Raw genomic sequence first — 21,773 nt, 5'->3', positions numbered from 1 at the left:
TTTCAGCACGAGAAGATAAACTTCATATCTTCGCACAACCGTGTAATGTTCTTTATATGATATGGACACATCCACAAAAAATATGCAAGTTAATCAAAAGGATTTTAATTTTGAACTGGCTCACCGTCTTGACAATGTGCATCTAGTCAGCGGGAAAACATTGGGAGTGACATCAATGGAGCAAAATATCGGGAAATATGTCACTCAGATCCACAATGTATTTTGTATGAAAAAAATGCAAGTTTTTCAACACAAGAAGATAAACTTCATATCTTCAAACCAGGGCGGCACGGTGGTGTAGTGGTTAGCACTGTCGCCTCACAGCAAGAAGGTCTGGGTTCGAGCCCCGTGGCCGGTGAGGGCCTTTCTGTGCGGAGTTTGCATGTTCTCCCCGTGTCCGCGTGGGTTTCCTCCGGGTGCTCCGGTTTCCCCCACAGTCCAAAGACATGCAGGTTAGGTTAACTGGTGACTCTAAATTGACCGTAGGTGTGAGTGTGAGTGTGAATGGTTGTCTGTGTCTATGTGTCAGCCCTGTGATGACCTGGCGACTTGTCCAGGGTGTACCCCGCCTCTCGCCCGTAGTCAGCTGGGATAGGCTCCAGCTTGCCTGCGACCCTGTAGAAGGATAAAGTGGCTAGAGATAATGAGATGAGATGAGATGAGATCTTCAAACCAACGTGTGATTTTCTTTTTATTATATAGACACAAACAAAAAGTGCCCAAATTTATCAAAACAATTCATCAATTTCCTCACGAGTAACATATAGAGATTTATGTCACGCTTTTGGTTCTCCATATCCCGGGTGTAGTTCGTATGAAAAATACGAGTGGCGTATTTCCCAGTAAAACATTCGTGTCCATAAAGTGTACAGCCTTATTCGTCACCTTCCTTTTTAGGAGAATTCATATTAATCATGACCATGCTGTTAGTGATAGCAAAAACAGTGCCTGATCCTCTGGAGCGTTTGTGCATGCTGATGATGTCACCACTGGTCTGTTCTTCCTTAGCCTTCTGTAAAAACCTCTTCATGGTAGACTGGAAATTGTTGGTGACAAAGCAGTAGACAACAGGATCCAGGCAACTGTTAAGGCTGCTGAGTGTGACGGTCACATGGTAGACAATCACATGGTGGGGCAGATCAGGGTGGAAGTAGATTAGGACTTGGCAAACATGAAAAGGTGTGAAGCAGATGGTGAAGATCACCAGTACAGTAGTGAGTAGCTGCACAGCCTTCATCCGTCTGTCCCTGCTTTGTTGCATGAGGCCTGGGCTGGACAGTGCACACATAATCCTGACTGTAAACGCCACAATAATCACCAAGGGCAGGAAGAACTCAAATACAGTCAGTGTGAAGAGCTTGCAGCAGGCTGAATGTTTGAAGGCCGTCATGAGGAAAGAGTAAGTGACAATGATGGCAAACAGCCAGATGCAGATACAAACTACTTTAGCCACGTTGCGGTTGCGCCACTTGTGGGAGGCCTCGACCTGTACAATGGCAAGATAACGGTCCACACAGATGCTGGTGAGGAAAAGGATGCTGCAGTACATGTTGACAAAGTAGCTAAATAAATGGATGTAAGAACAGTTAAGGCAGTTGCCTCCACTATAATACAGTATGATGCGGGTAGGAAGTGACAGGTTCACCAGAAGATCTGTGATAGCTAGATTAATAGTATAAATAACAGATGTGGTCTTGGGCTTTGTACGGAAACAGAAGACATACAAGGCCAGGCTGTTGAGAGCCATTCCCACGATAAATATCAAAGTGTTAATGACCACCAGAGCAACCCACACGCTATAGAAGTCATTATAGAGACCCTCATCCAGGTGGGCCAGTCTGTGCAGATAGGGTTCACGGTATGATGGAGAAACATTGGTGGTGACTGGTAGAGACACTGTTGATGTGACATTGAAATATGACTCCTCAATTCTGTTCATCTTTGTAGTCATGTGTCTGAAACATGAGAAGGAAAAAAAACGTAATGTACTTCCTCAAGTAAAGGTCAAATCTTTGTTTCTACCTTAATTGACTTATTATAATATCAGTCCTTTCATACATGAGATTAACAGTAGACTGATAATTCACAACACTGTTAACCAAATATATTGTATTGCATAACAACAACAACAACAACACATCACATTGTCTCTATGCTGCATTCATACTAGACTGTTACAAAGCTAAAGCCTCAGCCGATTAACATCAATTAACGTCTGTAAATATGTAATATTATTATACATACAGGACACTTTTTTGATAGAATAAAAACATGTATTCTATTCCCTTCTAGTGGATTTCATTCATTTGGTTTGATAGCATGCAATATTATTATCATATCGTTTATCCTATGTGTGTTATGTCACTCTACCCAATGGAGAATGAGCATTAAATATGGTTTACGATATTGCATGGTTGTCAAGACAACATGACATCACACATTGGAGATGTAAAACTTCCACGCTAGCGAGTGACTGTGACAATTTGTAAATAAACATGGCCACCTGGTTTGTTTCGTTACTGTAAATACAGAAGATTTTGAGAGAATTTTGGCTGCCAGGTCTCTCTGTTGTGTGTAGTTGTCAATGTTGATTTTAAAAGTAACTAAGTAAATTACACAGGGAAATGAATACTTAAAGGTAGACTGCCTTTCCGATTTTTCAAGTTCAGGTCATAAAAAGGGGCGGCACAGTGGTGTAGTGGTTAGTGCTGTCGCCTCACAGCAAGAAGGTCCGGGTTTGAGCCCCGTGGCCAGCGAGGGCCTTTCTGTGCGGAGTTTGCATGTTCTCCCCGTGTCCGCGTGGGTTTCCTCCGGGTGCTCCGGTTTCCCCCACAGTCCAAAGACATGCAGGTTAGGTTAACTGGTGACTCTAAATTGAGCGTAGGTGTGAATGTGAGTGTGAATGGTTGTCTGTGTCTATGTGTCAGCCCTGTGATGACCTGGCGACTTGTCCAGGGTGTACCCCGCCTTTCGCCCGTAGTCAGCTGGGATAGGCTCCAGCTTGCCTGCGACCCTGTAGAACAGGATAAAGCGGCTAGAGATAATGAGATGAGATCATAAAAAGAACTTTTCCTGACACACAATTATTTTTGTTTAGTGGACTGAAAGCTACTGAATTCGAATCACAGACTTCCAATTTTATTATTATTATTATAATTATTATTATATATATGTTTTTAAATAGAACAATTAATGAAGTTAGGGCCACGAGGCCCTAAATTCTCCACCATTTTTTCTTGCTTCACTATGACCCAATTCCAGATACTACATCATGCATCACGTGGTGGGCTTTCCCCGTTCACGGAAGGCATTGTGGGATACAAATTTGAAACAGGAAAGGAAAGTGGAGGATGCAAATGAAACATGAAAGACTGACTACAGTCACGGAAAGCGAGAAGAAAAGACATGTTGCGAAGGAAAGGAAACACAGGACCAAACTAATAAATATCAGTGGTCAGCGAGCACCTCGGTGTGATCAGCTGTTCGTTTAGCGACAGCATGATGGAACTGTCAGTGCAGGGTCAAGGTAAATGGCAGTAATGCAACACTGTGGATGCCAGCTGCTGTAAAACCCAAAAGAAGAAGGAAAAGAAGATGATGATAAACCTGCACATGCACACACGAACTTCCTCTGTCTGCCTGACTGTGCAAAGCGAGTGATTTCATGCACATTATTTGCTTGGGAATCCCCTCAAACTAAATAACTTCCCAGCTAGAGAATGGCCTGTTGTTTTTTTTTGTGAGATATTGCAGAAATAATATCACAATGACCAAATTTCAGAGGGAACTAAAGTTCACTGATTTTATGAAAACAAAAGGCCGTCTAGCTTTAAGGATGAGTGAAAAATACTGTGGTAAGTGTGCGTGGAAGAAGAGTCTGGAGACAGAAATCTTAGTTTCTTGGTCGTTAGCCTGTGCTACTTGCTCTCGATAGCACTGGCTTGACTGCTTTATCAGCATTTGTTAACACTACTGATGAACGCTACACTGGCTGGACGGTGACTTCACGGCCGCACTAACTGTGCTGAGTTGTGGGTAAGCTAGCGAGCGTTGGCCTTTGAGAATGCTGATATGAAGAGTGTGTGCATGTATAATAATAATAATAATAATAATAATAATAATAATAATAATAATATTGGCTGGCTTTTTGGGGGGTATATCGGATGTATTCCATCCAGCTAACATGAAATTGAACTCGTCTTCAACTTGTTCAGTATCATGCTAGCTGAATAGAATACATCTGATATATCATGAAAAAAGCCAGCCAATATTATTCAAATATTTTTTATTGGGTTTTGAATTGTACACACTTATAAAACAATTAACAAATCCCCAAACAGCAACCCCAACAAATGCAATAATAAAGTGACAATAATAACACAAGAAAAAAAAAAACTCATGTTACAGAGTTACAGAGTCTGTGAATCAATCATGTCCCAGTGTTTCCAGCAGGGAGTTTTAAGTTAAAATAATTCAGAAATGGCTGCCAGACCTTATAAAATCTCTAGGTTGATCCCCTGATCATGTATTTCAACTTCTCAAGTTTCAAGTGTGCCATTACATCCTCAACCCAGCGCCTGTGTGTGGGAGGCTTATCTGATTTCCAATTACACAAAATAAGATGTCTGGCCAATAGAGATGAAAACACAATGACATCTGATTGTGCACCAGATATCGCCATCCCGGCAGGGGCCACCACAAATATTGTGATTTCAGGAGCAGGGCTTATCTCTCTGTCACAGATGTAAGAAAAAGCATCAAAAATTAAAGACCAAAACTGTATCAACTTTGGGCAAGCCCAGAACATATGGTAGAGAGTAGCCGGAGCCTGCCAGCATCGGGAGCAGGTCGGATCGACATCTGGATATATCCTGGCAAGCCTACTAAAGCCAGCCAATATTATTTAAATATTTGCTGCCATGGCATCCTTTCTATAAGAAATATAATTGTCTACATCTGCCATTTGCTATTGTGATAAACCTGCAATTCTATTTTTCTTTTTTTTAGAAAAAAGAACACCTTTCTTCATTCTCCTTCATTCAATTTTGATATAAAAAATCATGATAGGCGGCACGGTGGTGTAGTGGTTAGCGCTGTCGCCTCACAGCAAGAAGGTCCGGGTTCGAGCCCCGTGGCCGGTGAGGGCCTTTCTGTGCGGAGTTTGCATGTTCTCCCCGTGTCCGCGTGGGTTTCCTCCGGGTGCTCCAGTTTCCCCCACAGTCCAAATACATGCAGGTTAGGTTAACTGGTGACTCTAAATTGACCGTAGGTGTGAATGGTTGTCTGTGTCTATGTGTCAGCCCTGTGATGACCTGGCGACTTGTCCAGGGTGTACCCTGCCTTTCGCCTGTAGTCAGCTGGGATAGGCTCCAGCTTGCCTGCGACCCTGTAGAACAGGATAAAGTGGCTAGAGATAATGAGATGAGATGAGAAAATCATGATGCAATAAATTTGCAGTTTAGGTGATGTCATCTGGTGGCTCCTAGAGACTTTTTCTCCAGTATGTCAAATGATTGAAGAGAAGCTGGCTGCTTGGTGTTACATAAGATGTTTTTTATAGGACTGACCACTGGGAGAAAAGGTTTCCACCTCACAGTCAGCCAGTAAAATTAAACCACTGCTTGGTTCTCGAGTATCTAACACCGTCTCTGTGTTCTGTCTGTCTGCTAGGCCCTATGATTATTTTCCTCAGCTTCAACATAACCCTTATAAATGCAAGGTAAAAATGATGATGGCCTTTTAATCCTCTCTTAGTGATGCTGTCTTGCTGTCTTTTAAAGGATGGGCCATTCTCTCCTGTAGGGGAAAATATTTTTCTTTAAAAGGTTCTCTGAAACACCAGTCTTAAAGAAAAAAGACATAAATGTATGCTTATATTAATTATGCTGATCATATGGTTGCTTTATCGCATTTCTTTTTTTCTTTGTTTTACATCAGTGGAGCCACAGAGAATGCTTACCAAGGCTACACTTATCGAAAAGGAATGAAATAAACGGCAGAATTAAAACGGGGTGCTGCTGAAAGTGAAGCATTTTATATTGTTTTAATTATCATGTGGAACACCAGCCTGTAAATTCCAGGATCAAAATTTTATTAAACAATTTAAAAATTTCCTTGACTACCACCAGCAACCCTCAGATCTTCTTGAGGCTCCTGAGGAGGGTCATGCTCCTAGAACAAGTGAAAAACCTCCTTTCGTCTCTCTGATAAGACTGAGGAACCCAGCCGGGCTTTATATAAATGGCATCATGTACAGCTCAAAGTTTTTTTTTTTTGCTCAAGTATCTCTTCAGTTTGCTCCGGTATTAACATTTACAGGCAAAACAGGTTGGTAATAAATGTTTGCACAGCAGTTAATTACTATTTTTAATTACTACAAGATGGTGAGTCATAATTATTGAAAACAACAAACTAGTATAAGCAGATAAATCTGAAATTCATAAAAATACACTTTCAGTTGCAATGTATAATGTTTATCTCCAGCATGGATCAATGTGAAACTAAAAAAAGGTTAAAAGTAATAGCAAGGTCACAAAAGTAAAGAGTATCACACACACACACACACACACACACACACACACACACACACACACACACACACACACATATCTACCTGTACATTTAGAACACTGCAGGGTTCAACAAATGCTTAATTCAGGCTTTGTATCTGACTTGAAATTCACCTTTTCTACACTTCCGACCCACCTGTTTCAGAAAAGTATCTGAATGAGGACTCCACTGCTCATCATACTCTCAGAGATGGACCGGCTGAAGAAAACCTCTTTGTCTCTATCTCTCTACCTCCTCAAATATCTTTCTCATCCCTCAGCCCAGCATCTACTGTTGAGTGGACAGACACAAGACAGTCTCTCTCAATCTTTCTTTCCTTCTCTTAATCCCTTCCCACTTACACACACACACATGTTAACAGGAAGGGAGACTGACATTACACCGCCCCTGACTTGAAAAACGGCCCCTGAAATCTATGCTACTCACAGACTACAATAACGGTTCTTTAAAACATTTAATTGTATTATTGAAGTGGAAATAACATGCCAAATCCAAACCTTGGGGAATCCATAGCATTTCTATCACCACTGTATCCAAATCATGTCCCAAACAATGCAGAGACATCAATCCTAACATACGCTTTCCTCATATACTGTCAGGAATTTCATCTGTCTCTATCTCTGTCTGCCAAAGCCCCACTGTTATATTACCTCTACAAGAGTGGATATTAGGTTGTGCTGTCTTTTGTATTAAGAACAAAATATAAGTTGGATAATAATAATAATAATAATAATAATAATAATTAACTAGAAATCTGAAATTGTCACTGACAATTTAGAGTCTTCATCTATTTCAAATGTAAACTGACAATGTTAACGCTAACAGCCTCACGCCATTTCCCTCAAGCCAAGTGCCATTCACCTCACGACACTCACCTGGTGCCTAAAGCTGTCTAAGGATTTGAATCGTCTCACGCCAAGTGACATTCACCTAGCAAATCACTCCACAGACAGTTACCCCTACACACACACACACACACACACACACACACACACACACACACACACAGAGTCCCGTAACGTTACTCTTCTTACAATACATTTACACTACATCCAATCGACACTTTCACTGCACTATTTACCAGTTACACTTTTTAAAAGCCCGACAACAACTTCTCTCCTTACATGCTGACAACCAAATCTGACACAGTTCTCTTTTTAAAGAGAACTTTTTTGTTATGTACAACCCCGATTCCAAAAATGTTGGGACAAAGTACAAATTGTAAATAAAAACGGAATGCAATGATGTGGAAGTTTCAAAATTCCATATTTTATTCAGAATAGAACATAGATGACATATCAAATGTTTAAACTGAGAAAATGTATCATTTAAAGAGAAAAATTAGGTGATTTTAAATTTCATGACAACAACACATCTCAAAAAAGTTGGGACAAGGCCATGTTTACCACTGTGAGACATCCCCTTTTCTCTTTACAACAGTCTGTAAACGTCTGGGGACTGAGGAGACAAGTTGCTCAAGTTTAGGGATAGGAATGTTAACCCATTCTTGTCTAATGTAGGATTCTAGTTGCTCAACTGTCTTAGGTCTTTTTTGTTGTATCTTCCGTTTTATGATGCGCCAAATGTTTTCTATGGGTGAAAGATCTGGACTGCAGGCTGGCCAGTTCAGTACCCGGACCCTTCTTCTACGCAGCCATGATGCTGTAATTGATGCAGTATGTGGTTTGGCATTGTCATGTTGGAAAATGCAAGGTCTTCCCTGAAAGAGACGTCGTCTGGATGGGAGCATATGTTGCTCTAGAACCTGGATATACCTTTCAGCATTGATGGTGTCTTTCCAGATGTGTAAGCTGCCCATGCCACACGCACTAATGCAACCCCATACCATCAGAGATGCAGGCTTCTGAACTGAGCGCTGATAACAACTTGGGTCGTTCTTCTCCTCTTTAGTCCGAATGACACGGCGTCCCTGATTTCCATAAAGAACTTCAAATTTTGATTCGTCTGACCACAGAACAGTTTTCCACTTTGCCACAGTCCATTTTAAATGAGCCTTGGCCCAGAGAAGACGTCTGTGCTTCTGGATCATGTTTAGATACGGCTTCTTCTTTGAACTATAGAGTTTTAGCTGGCAACGGTGGATGGCATGGTGAATTGTGTTCACAGATAATGTTCTCTGGAAATATTCCTGAGCCCATTTTGTGATTTCCAATACAGAAGCATGCCTGTATGTGATGCAGTGCCATCTAAGGGCCCGAAGATCACGGGCACCCAGTATGGTTTTCCGGCCTTGACCCTTACGCACAGAGATTCTTCCAGATTCTCTGAATCTTTTGATGATATTATGCACTGTAGATGATGATATGTTCAAACTCTTTGCAATTTTACACTGTCGAACTCCTTTCTGATATTGCTCCACTATTTGTCGGCGCAGAATTAGGGGGATTGGTGATCCTCTTCCCATCTTTACTTCTGAGAGCCGCTGCCACTCCAAGATGCTCTTTTTATACCCAGTCATGTTAATGACCTATTGCCAGTTGACCTAATGAGTTGCAATTTGGTCCTCCAGCTGTTCCTTTTTTGTACCTTTAACTTTTCCAGCCTCTTATTGCCCCTGTCCCAACTTTTTTGAGATGTGTTGCTGTCATGAAATTTCAAATGAGCCAATATTTGGCATGAAATTTCAAAATGTCTCACTTTCGACATTTGATATGTTGTCTATGTTCTATCGTGAATACAATATCAGTTTTTGAGATTTGTAAATTATTGCATTCCATTTTTATTTACAATTTGTACTTTGTCCCAACTTTTTAGGAATCGGGGTTGTGTCATTTTATCGAAACTCCATCTGTTTGCCATTTATTTTTATTACAATATGCAATGAAGATTGTGTTTACTCCCTAAAGTATCTGTACATGTACTTGATGTACATGTAACTGATGGAATTATTGCATTATCAACTGAAAATGACCTCCCTGACCTTGGAAAGTAGGCCAAAGGTCAAATCTGACAGCTGATTCAGGTAGAACGGGTATATATTTGGGGTGGTTTACTATCGGCATGTTATCAGCCAAAAACATACTATACTGTCAGACTGCTGTTCCCGTTTACATTGTTCATTCTGTTTATATTGTCATTCGTCACATTTAAATTTATACTGTTAATTCTGTTCACACTGCCACATTTGCCATATTCATACTTTCTGGATTGCCACTGTCTTTTCTTAGACAGCTTTAGCTTGTGTGTGTATATATACCTTTTTTTTAAAGTTTATATCTTTTACCTATATTTTATAGTTCATGTTTATTACTGTTTGCACCGCGGATAAGAGGGAAACACAATGTCAATTCTCTGTATGTCCTGCACATATGACATTATTGATAATAAAGTTGACTTGAACATTATTTCATTGTGAAAATTACATTTTTGTCTATTTTGAGAGTTTTTCAGACTTTTGACCTTGACCTAAAAACATTAGAGAAATATGTGATGACAGTATGAATAGAAAGAGCATTTGTAAATTATCTCATCTCATATCATTATCTGTAGCCGCTTTATCCTGTTCTACAGGGTTGCAGACAAGCTGGAGCCTATCCCAGCTGACTACGGGCGAAAGGCGGGGTACACCCTGGACAAGTCGCCAGGTCCTCACAGGGCTGACACATAGACACAGACAACCATTCACACTCACATTCACACCTACGGTCAATTTGGAGTCACCAGTTAACCTAACCTGCATGTCTTTGGACTGTGGGGGAAACCGGAGCACCCGGAGGAAACCCACGCGGACACGGGGAGAACATGCAAACTCCACACAGAAAGGCCCTCGCCGGCCACGGGGCTCGAACCTGGACCTTCTTGCTGTGAGGTGACAGCGCTAACCACTACACCACCGTGCCGCCCCCTATGTAAATTATATATTGTGAATAATACATTTCATTTATGTAGTTTAGACTAAAAGTAGAGAAAACACCAATGCGAAGTTTTAAGCGATAACCATCACACTTGGGAATTTTTTTAATTTTTATATATAGCTTTTGATATATTTTATCAGTTTGTCAATAATCTACAAAAGAATATGCACTAAAGAAAAAAATACAAGGTCATTACATGCAAGTATTCAACTATTTTTATGATATTTTGAAAATAGTACAGTCAGAAAAAGAAAAGAACCTTTTTGATCTCTAAAAGTAGGTCAAAGGTCAAATTTGACACTTGATTCTAGTAGAATGGGTACATGTTTGGGGTAGTTTAATATAGCATATTATAAGCCAAAATCAATATTTCATGGTGAAATGGTTATATTGACCATTTTTGCGAACATGCAAAACACATTAAATTCAATTTTTCGAAAACTGATATAGACTTCTTTACCAAAGAAGAACCTGCACTGGTTCAGAGCAAATGGCAACTTTTGGCACCATTGGTGTTTTTGAACATGTTGTGCTTTTGGCTATTTAGGAAACTAAGTGTTTTCGACCACAGTCCAGAATGCGTCACTTTCCGCTTGACTGACATCGTAGCTTTTTGTGCAGAAAATGAGCACATCATTTGTTTATACAAAATCTAGGGGGAAATCCTGATATCTTCAGTAGATACTGTAATAAATAAAATGACATTTTCAAACAAAATGATATAAAATATGCTCTGTGACCTTGAAAAATAGGTCAGGGTCACTCATCTTGGGTCAGTGAGCTTCTGTTGTCTGTGGCTACCAGTGGTTAAAATTTCGTCCGAACATCTATGAAAAAAAAAAAAAAATAATAATGTAATTATAGAATTAAATACCACAGTCACTTATTGAAGGTTGAATACTAATAAACTCAGACTTTGTAGAACAAAGTTGAGCAAGTAGCCTACTGAGTGCACTGTATAATCACCAGGCACATATTAATGAATGGGTTGACAATTCATATAATTAGTTCACTTACTGTACAGAAGAAACAAACATTATCAGTGAAGGATTTATAGAGAGCAATTTTGTTGACATAAATATGGAATCCCCAAAACAGCAAAAGTAATTAAAAAATTGATTGCAGAGTGAGTTGTAACATGATGGCACAGCTTCAGGGTTCTGGGTTCAATCCTGAACTCATGTTACTGTCTGTGTGGAGTTTCACATGTGCTTCCTATATCCACCTGGGTTTCCTCCAGGTTCTCAAGTTTCTTCCCACTGCCCCAAAACATACAAGTAGGCAGATTGGTTGGTGTGAATGAATGTGTGATTGTATGCATGCTGCCTTGTGATGGTTGTTCTGGTCAGCATTCAAGTAATAGACTCTGAATTAAAGTGGTTACTGAAAATGAATGTAATAAAATTAATTCTGTGATGTTACCAAACAGTGATTAATAACGCACTGTAATATTCAGTATATTCACAGCTTTTATGTTCTGTCGCTATTCCACATGACCGCTGTGGCAGCGGGGGCGTGGTCTAGCATCGGTCTGTGACAGGAGGGCGGAGTCGGGGAAGTTAAGTGGCAGAATCACTACACCTGTTGTTAACTGATGTGTTTGTGTGTCTTCCCAGTGACCGAGCCCTTCTTAAGGAGAGAGAGTGAGAGCAGAGGGACTCTCTCCACAACCAGATGGCTGATGTGTGTGCGTGTGTCCGAGTGTGTGTTTGCAGCTGAAAAGTGCAAATAAAAGAGAGTTTGTTAAAACAGTTCTGTCCTGCCGTCCTTCTGTGCTCCACCCACCTACATGGACTGCTACAACCGCATTACCTGATTGGTAGTTATGGGGGCTGAGGGTGCCATTATCCATCCACCCATTATCCATAACTGCTTATCCTGTTCTACAGGGTCACAGGCAAGCTGGAGCCTATCCCAACTGACTATGGGTGAGAGGCGGGGTACACCCTGGACAAGTCACCAGATCATCGCAGGGCTGACACAGACACAAACAACCATTCACACTCACACTCACACCTACGGTCAATTTAGAGCCACCAATTAGCCTAACCTGCATGTCTTTGGACTGTGGGGGAAACCGGAGCACCCGGAGGAAACCCATGCAGACACGGTGAGAACATGCAAACTCCACACATAAAGGCCCCTGTCGGCCACTGGGCTCAAACCCAGAACCTTCTTACTGTGAGGTGACAGTGCTAACCACTACACCACTGTGCCACCTGGTGCCATTATGAAATCTATAAATTCTGTGCATAATTAAAATGCAAAAAATAATGATTATAACGTATGCTCCAAATATGCAACTGTTTATGGTTCATTGGAATTGCTTCTGAGGAGTGACAAGAAGGAATTATGGAAAGCTTCAAGTGTTCATAATATTTCACAAGAGCAAGATGTGACATGTGAAAGTGTGTGCTTTATTCTTGTGCAATGATTGGGATGAGGACTGAAAATTTTACAGGTTTTTCTGTGGCTTCATCCCTGGGAAATAATAACAATAACAGAATTGCATTGTCTAATTGGAAACTAGCTTAAATAAAACACTGCACTTTAAATAGATTAACTTTATTTGTTTACAGTATATAGCACCTTCATACATAAGTGCATCTCAAAGTGCTTCACAGTAAAATTAAATATCAATCCTATGTATGTCAAACAGTAAACAACAAATAAAAACATAAGAAAAAGAGAATAATTAAAATAGAAAGAAAATGGAATAAAAATAAACAGAGAATTTGGATGAAAATAAAACAAATAAAAATTAGTACAGTAAAATTTAAATAACAGTTATGTATTTGCACCTGGGTGAGAATAGTCATATGGCAGCTGTTTGGCTATTTACAGCTGGTTATTGTTTAGGTTCGGGTGTAAATAGCATTGTTGGCTACAAACACCTGGGTGCTTGTCTTATGTCTAGGTGGCACTATATACACCTGGGTGTAAATTGCTGGGCTTCACATGACATCACATCCTCCTTATTAGTTATTCAAAACTTTTGCTGGTGGTCTACCAAAGCTCAGTTGACAAAGCGTTTGTACGGAGAAGGTCCATTGCTCGCATGAAAAATGGCTTATGCTTGCGTTGTTTTAGGTTGTTCGAATTGATCAAACCGTGAAACTGATAAGTTTCTTCAGGGTTCCCCGTGAACTAATAAAAAAAGATGAACGAACACAGGATTTCACAAAAAGACGTCAAGAAAGGTAGCTTTTGAACCTCTCACCGAGTCGAAGCATGCTTGAGTTTGCATGGATCACTTTGTGAAAGGTTTGTATATATGCCTCTCAGCTATGTCCTTAGTGTTTTCCAAGTACATTTCTTGCTATGTGTTATTTTACGGAACTTTTTTTAGGTCACGAAGCGCTAAAGTCCCCAGCTGTTTCTTTGTTTACTCCTCACAAAGTTCATATGCATGTAGGTCACAACAAAATTCTTACCCAGCCACACAGTTACAATGCGCCGTGATCACTTCTCTGTCTTGTTTAACTAAGATCCAGGTCTTTAAAGAGGTTTCTGATGATCTTTGTGAATGATTTACCTGAGAGACAAGAGCCAACACAAGTGAGAATCAAGCCAACTGTTGTTTGTTTACACTTCAACTTGCAGCACTTTGTTGTAAAGATGCGAATGAAAAGCTAAAAAAACCCCCAACATACTTACACGGGCAAAAACAATACAGGATTCATTCAGCAGCGACTTGATACCGAGGTCCTTTACCCAGTCACATACAAAAAAGTTGTAAGCCTCCATAATCTTCCACGCTTTCATCTGTTTTGCGGTGTAGAAGGATGTCTGCAACACCAGATAGTTCGAGATGTTGGGGAACTCAACTGAAGGGTAGTTTTCGAGATCGTATGACAAATCCTTCTTTCCCAGACTGTAGGGGTCAATTCCATTGCACATAGCAATCTTCTGAATATATCTAAAGCGAGCAGTGGCTTCTAGATTACGAGCATACTCCGATAAGTTATTGCTAGTTGTTTGCACTAGGCAGCCATTTAGACCACCAGCTATTTACTTCTGGTAAAACCTCTAAGAAAAGTCACGTGACTGAAACCCAGCATTAGCCACATTGGCTATCCACCCCAGATACAAATAGCTTTGATGGCTACTGACACCTGGATGGAAATAGTGTTTGCCTTTAAATAAATACAAATGATCATCCAACAGAATGCTAATCTAAATAAAAAATTTTCAACTGCTTTTTAAAACTATCAACAGCAGGTGTCTGAGGAATATAGTTAGTTTAGATAAATAATATAGACTCATGCCTGATGAATATCATCTCATCTCATTATCTCTAGCCGCTTTGTCCTGTTCTACAGGCTCGCAGGCAAGCTGAAGCCTATCCTAGCTGACTACGGGTGAACCTGATGAATATACTGTACATAATTTTATTCTTCACATTTGTGAGTGTGGTTATGTTCTTGGCAATGAACTGTCTCTCAGAGAGTAAACTTAAAACACGTTGACCCAGCTGTAGCCTCACTCACATGTATTGGACTCTTTGAAGAGCAGTGTACCTCAAGTTGTTGCCTTCATTATTTTTTGTCAGTTTGGTGTTGTAAAATCCTAGACTTAATCGATGCCTTATCAACGGCAGACTCATTGGAACTGGCACCATCAATCTTTGCACCAAGCCCCTTCTTCTCTAAGTCACTGTACTCCATCAAAGGTTGAGGTTTCCTAGTCACCATCACTAATAAGCACTCAATAATCCTTGTAGTTCCCTGGAGGCATCTCCATGATCCTCAGATTTCCTGACAGAACAAGGAGATCAAGAACAATGGTCAGAACAATGGTTTCACCGTTGTTTGCACGTCCCACGTCTCATGTTACATCCACCACTGTGGAGAGTCCCAACACTCCAGTCACAACCCCTATCCTTGAAGTATATCATGACCTCATTGAAGTGATCATCAAGACTGAGGCTAGCAGTCTACCACCCCACAGACCTTATGACTGTGCCACAGCCCTTCTGCCTTCTATCCCTACCCACTATCCCTCAGAACAACAAGCCATGAAGAACTACATCCAAGAAGTTTGTGAATTTTATGTCTCTAAAATTTCATTCTTGGGGTACATCATCTGCCAGGAAGGTGTGAATGACTGTCCCACACCCAAGACAATCAAAGAACTCCAATGCTTTCCCAGCTTTGCCAACTTTTACCGGAGGTTTATTCAGGGCTTCAGCCCCATTGTAAGCCCCATCACAACTGTCCTAAAAAAAAAAATACATTCCAGGCTAAATGCCTAGCCTGGAATGAAGCAGCAGATGAGGCCTTTACCAAGTTCAAGACAGCTTTCCCCACAGCTCTCATCCTTAAACACCCCGCCCCTTCCAAGCCCTTCATGGTGGAGGTCAACACCTCTGAATCCAGTGTGGGAGCTGTGCTATTTTAACGCTTTGAGACAAGCCCAAACTCCACCAAGTGGCATTCTTCTTTAAGCACCATTCACCTGCAGAGCAGAATTATAACATTGGGAATTGTGAGGTGCTGGCAGTAAAGCTTGCTTTGGAGGAGTGAGGCCACTGGCTAGAGGGAACTGCCTATACCTTCATGATCTTCACCAATCACAAGAACCTAGAGCATTTGAAAATAGGAAAAATGTTTAAACCCATGCCAAGCCTGGTGGGCATGGGATTCACCAGGTTCAGTTTCACGCTCTCGTATTAACTGGGCTGTAAAAACACCAAAGCTGAATCTCTGTCCTGTATTCACCCTGCTAAGAACCATGGCCAAGAGCCCGAGTCCATACTACCTCCCTCCTGCTTCAATGCCATAACCTGGGACTTCGACAGAGAAATTACCAACTCAGCTATATGCCCATCTGGTCATACTTTTGTGCCCCAACCACTTAGAGGCAAATTTATAACCTGGGCACAGACACAATCCTAATCACAAGCCACCATAGCACACACCAAATTTACAACCTGCTGAAAACCAAATATTGGTGGACCAACATACTGACCAACATTCACTGATGCATCAAGCCAAGGTTCTCCATACCCTCCCTGCTGAAATGTTCATACCACCGCCCACTCCATAATACCTCGGTCTCACATCACCGAATCCAGGAGAAATACAGTTATCATGGTAGTCACTGAACAAAGTCCATATGCCTTGTCCCTCTGCTTGTCTTACCCACTGCCTTTGTAACAGCAGAACTTATCTTCAACCGCGTGTTTCACTACTTTGGAATTGATGAGGACATTGTAAGCAATTGTGGCACACAATTTACCTCCTAAATATGGTCCAGTTTTATGGAGAAGGTGGGGGTCTCTGGAAGTCTCATGTCCAGATATCACCCACAAGCTAATGATCAGGTGGAACAGGCCAATCAGGAAAAAGGATTCTTCCTCAGAACTTTCTGTTCTGAAACACCAACCCCACAGACTCACTTGCAGGAGATGACTGGTATAGGTGGAGTGAGAGCAAGTGTGGAATAGCACCCACCAATATCTAAAGAATGTCAGCACAGAAATCCATTCCAGATTCCACTTCCAAGAGCAAACCACAGCCTATAACCATAGCCCATGGACTATAGTTCCCACTGATACACTCCACTTTCACGTTCACAGTCACCTTACTGGTCAGTCACCCCTTTCCACATTACATGCAAGACTCCAAATAGCCACTCCTCATGAAGTAAATGCTTAGTGTGTGCTTTACAAAGCCATTGATTTTCATATTAATATTCTGGTTTTGACTCTGTTTTCTGGTTCATGTATTTTTGCACTTCGCCTGACCTCCTGCTCACATCTGACTTTGATCTTGATTCACGTTTTGGATTTGTCTGCGCTCTCTGGTTAATAAACATCTTAAACTGCAATAGCATCCACCTTCAGAATTTATCTGACAAAGGGACTGCTTGTTTTTTAGTTATTGAGGTTTGGAGTAAACACAATTCATGTGACCAGCCAAACAAGCTAATAGAGATAAGAATGCAATAATAAATACAAGACTATATTTTGTAGTGGGAGAGAAAAAAAAAAAAAAAAACAGACCCCATTTTGAGAAGCAGTCTTCTACTGAATGCCCAGGGATCTACCAACACCACAAACACCACACAAATGCAACATTTCTTAGACCAAGGAATGGAAATCTACAGACCGACAAAAACTGCTTTCCTGGTACCACATTTAGTGTGGAAAATTACTCCTTCTCCTTGACTCGTTTTAGCAGAATCAATATACCGAGCTTCTGCTTTTCATCAGGCACGTGAGGCTAAAGACACATCTCCGGCAGGTGACACTATATCCTGAGGAGAACTCTGAGCCCTTGGCCAAAAGCTGTGAATAAACATGCGAAAAGTGTGACCTCTCTTTACACTAACTTAGACAACCCGTGCGCCACAGCACAGCACAAACTGAATCATTCTTGACTCAGTTAACATCCAGCAGTTAATATGCAAAATAGTGAGGAAACTTCACTTTACAGCTGCAGGGAATTTTGTTCAGGCTGTGTGCAGGATTCAGGCTGCCACAGTTCTTTACAGGAAGGGATAAAAGCTTATGAGAGAGCCTCAGGATGTTTAGAAGAGCTTTTTCGAAAAGGTCTATAAAAGTTCATTACTATGTGACATTTGTTTCAAAGCAGATCCACTTTTAGAATGCTAATAGACTTTTAGCTTAAACACTATTATTCATACCTTGAACAGTTCACACAGTTCTTTCATGTGTGATTTTAGGGGAAAATATTCCGGGTAGCACCCTAAAGGATTCTTTGTTTTGTCCCACTGGTCAAGTTTTATGCAGAACCCTAAATCAGAAAAACCTTTCAGGAAAGTTTCTACGAGGAGCCCCTTTAGAATATTTGGTTAAGGACATGTCACATAGACACTCATAGACCTCATATTCAAAGGGTATGTCAAATACATATTGCCTTTACATTTGACCTATTCCCAGGTTCTTTTTGCAAGTGATTTTTCATTTATTATATTAGTAATAATATTTATATGGACAAGCAAATTGCAAAGTTTCCTAAGTTAAAGCTCAAGATGGCCATCTGCTCACCAAGAACAGTGGCAGCTCATGATCGTAGATTTTGATGGGGCAGGATGACATTAATAAGTGTTGCCAGGCAAAACAAACCTCGCCCGGTAGCACTTATGATGAATATGAAGGAAGATATCATGAAAAAAAAAAAAAGGTACCCTATGGGTACATGTGGCTACTGCTTAGAAATAAAATTGTTTTCTGATCCCATGTCCATACAGTAAATATAGCATATATATTTACTCTATGAGGTGGTAACCACAAAAATGAACAATTTAAAAAAAAAAAAATCACAGAAGTAGTAAAATATACCAAGTGTCTGTACTTTATATTATTCTACTCTTACAGTTTTCGAAACTGAAACCTTTGAACCAAGGCTGACATACACACGCTGTCGCCATGAAACACACCTGCTATATCAGATGCAGTTGAACAAAAAATTGTATCTAAAACCACTCAAAAGAGCTGCTAGAGTGTAAGCTGGAGGATTCTGTGTTATTGACTCAAGTGTCTATTACAGATTTCATCCAAATATTCACTAGATGATATAGGTTATAGCATAAGTCAAGTGTGACAGCCAGTTGACTTTATTTTGTTTGGGACTATGTCATTACCTCACCCGCTATGGAGTAAGCGGGGCGAGGGATTGATTGTTTTCGGTTGGGTTTCTTTTTTTTTTGTAAAACGATATATCACGGGAAAACGGCTGGATCATTCTTCATGAAACTTTCAGGATAGATAGGCATTGGTCTCAAATAGAACCTCCAATATTTTGAGGGTTGTCCGGTCAAGGTCACCAAAAAGGTCAAAATCGTTTTTGTCGTCTATTGCCTCTTATTTCCTGGAAAAGGCCTGGCGCTAGAGCTCAGTGGAATGCACTTTCCCTCTGTAATAAGCATAAACATGTCTGAAAGTGATTTCTTTAGTCCATTTATTTCGAATGGTGAACCGAATTGCATACACTCACCGGCCATTTTAATCGGAACACGTGTATGCGCATGTGCAGTGCGTGATCGTTACACTTGCATTCTTACAGCATGATGACATAGTGGCTAGCGCCTGTATACAAGGCAATAGACAACAAAAACGATTTTGACCTTTTTGGTGACCTTGACCGGACGACCCTCAAAATATTGGAGGTTCTATTTGAGACCAATGCCCATCTATCCTGAAAGTTTCATGAAGATCGATCCAGCCATTTTCCCATAATATCATTTACAAAAAAAAAACCCCAAAGAAACCCAACCGAAAACAAACAATCCATCACCCTGCTTACTCCATAGCGGGTGAGGTAATGACATAGTCCCAAACAAAATAAAGTCAACTGGCTGTCACACTTGACTTATGCTATACCATCTAGTGAATATTTGGATGAAATCTGTAATAGACACTTGAGAGTCAACAACACACAATCCTTCAGCTTACACTCTAGCAGCTCTTTTAGAGTGGTTTTAGATACAACTTTGTTCAACTGCATCCGATACAGCAGGTGTTTCACGTCACCAGTGGGTTTATCATTACCTCTCACAAAATTAGCAATACATCTTATAATAGAAATTGTTCTGTACATTATAGACACATTTACACTTTGCCTTTGCTTGTGGAAATTTAAAGGGGTACCAAATATAATATATACAGTTGCTAATGTGACAAAGTAACGTATTCTTAAGTATTCTATCAAATTTATATACTAGAAAACAACGAAATATCTTGGTAATTGTAAATATAATAGTCGGTACGCTAAACGGCACAAGAGTTGCCATTTTTAAAAGATCGTGATGTCAGCCCTACCCACTGCACTAGGAGAGAAGCGTGTAATCATGGCGTCGGGCGCATCAAGTGAAAGCGACAGCTCTGTCGAATCATACGAAGAGATCCCGCAAAAGACACGTCTGGAGGATTGTTATGCTTTCCATCGGTCCTGTTATTACACCCGAAAGCAACACACTGTGGCATTGTGTAGCCGATCACTTACAATTCATCCTACTTTCCGATTCACACGTGCTATTCCCAACCTCAATGAGCCAACACAACTGGGCACATACATACGTCATGAGTGTTACGCAGAGAAAATGAACATGCATTCTGATTGGATAAAATTAATATCATGGTGGCCTGTTCAAACTGCGGAAATAGTTTGCTCGAGCTACTTTCAAAACACTATAACTTTCCAACCTTAGAACAAAAAACTTTTGTAAGTCTTGAATAAGGTTCGTTAATGTGTGCTTAATTGTTATATTTACTCTATATATTGCCCTCTGGTCCCCTTTAATTTAGATTTAATTCCAATTTGCTATCAACAAGATATTGGTAACTGGAGAATTTTTAAAGGTTTCCCAATTTGCTGTAAATCTGGCAACCCTGTCATGAACTTTCCTGTCTGTTGCTGCTCCTCTTGCACTAAAAAATGTTCAAAGGGAAAACATGGGGAAGTATGATTACTGCCACAGTGGCCTCTAAAAGCAATCGTTGCAGCTCCCATTTTTATCCACTTGGTGCAACAATAACTAAGGCGTGAAATGGGTCATTGAACACTCTGCTTCACATTTGTGCTACAAAGACAATCTTAAATCAATGGAACAGTCTACTTACGCCTGTTAAATAGCAAATTACATTGTTGGTCACTCAAAATACTATTCGTATCTCAGTTGAATTAAAATGAGTTTAAAATTGTTTGTTGAACAGCTGATAGATACGGTGAGGATCTGCCCCATCTGCCCCTATGGACGAGCCACCACTTTTACAGAGATGTTTTTAAGGCAGTGTAGAATGAACAGACACGGTTTCCCTTAACAGCCACAAAAAAAAAAAAACATGTTAAAACAAGTTAGGGGTGAGCTAGAGTTGGAATGAAGAATCTAAATAGCACATGGGTTTCAGCATGCACTCACTGAGCACTTATTTCTATATCTGCAGATCTCCTGGGATTTTCAGGAACAACAGTCTAGTTTATTCAGAATGGTGCAATAAAGAAAACACCCAGTGAGGAGCAGTTCTGCAAACAGAAACACCTTGTTTATGAGAGGAGGTCAACAGCAAACAGACAGACTGGTTCAAGCTGACAGAAAGGCTACAGTAACTCAATCATTCTGGACAATTATGAGGAGGAGAAAAGAATCTCAGAATGCACAATACAGATGCATGGTTGCATGTTATACCAGGCTCCCAAATTAGATCACCAAATCAATATACCAATCCAGGTCAGATGTTCTATGGGATTGTACACTTCTTACAGAGATGTACTGCGAATTGTAAAAGTAGTAGGTCTATAATTTCAGACCTGCATTGAAGGAAAAACAAACAAAAAAACCCCCCCAAACTGATGGCAATTT

The 21,773-nt window shown here is 40.5% G+C and overlaps 1 protein-coding gene across 3 annotated transcripts; it reads right to left on the bottom strand.

The window, feature by feature from the left end:
• Positions 1 to 747: 747 nt before the first annotated feature.
• On the bottom strand, positions 748 to 21,155 carry gpr20 (G protein-coupled receptor 20). Of its 3 annotated transcripts, XM_060920563.1 has the most exons (3): positions 13,880 to 14,572; positions 11,186 to 11,272; positions 748 to 1,955 (listed from the first exon to the last, which is right to left on the bottom strand). In XM_060920563.1, the coding sequence occupies exon 3, from the start codon at positions 1,949 to 1,951 to the stop codon at positions 875 to 877; it is 1,077 nt and encodes a 358-aa protein (XP_060776546.1). In that variant the 5' UTR covers positions 1,952 to 1,955; positions 11,186 to 11,272; positions 13,880 to 14,572; the 3' UTR covers positions 748 to 874. The 3 variants fall into 3 exon arrangements, with proteins under 3 accessions (XP_060776546.1, XP_060776547.1, XP_060776548.1); XM_060920564.1 differs by lacking the exons at positions 11,186 to 11,272; positions 13,880 to 14,572 and adding an exon at positions 21,034 to 21,155; XM_060920565.1 differs by lacking the exon at positions 11,186 to 11,272.
• Positions 21,156 to 21,773: the final 618 nt, after the last annotated feature.

This window comes from Neoarius graeffei, chromosome 5 (genome assembly GCF_027579695.1).
Source record: "Neoarius graeffei isolate fNeoGra1 chromosome 5, fNeoGra1.pri, whole genome shotgun sequence".
NCBI classification, from domain to species: Eukaryota; Metazoa; Chordata; class Actinopteri; order Siluriformes; family Ariidae; genus Neoarius; species Neoarius graeffei.
The sequence above is the reverse complement of the archived record's forward strand: the minus strand, read 5'-3'. Positions and strand labels throughout refer to the sequence as shown.

What these genes read in the sequence shown, in the direction of transcription:
- gpr20 (XM_060920564.1), bottom strand. Translation starts at nt 1,951, where the DNA reads ATGACTACAAAGATGAACAGAATTGAGGAGTCATATTTCAATGTCACA.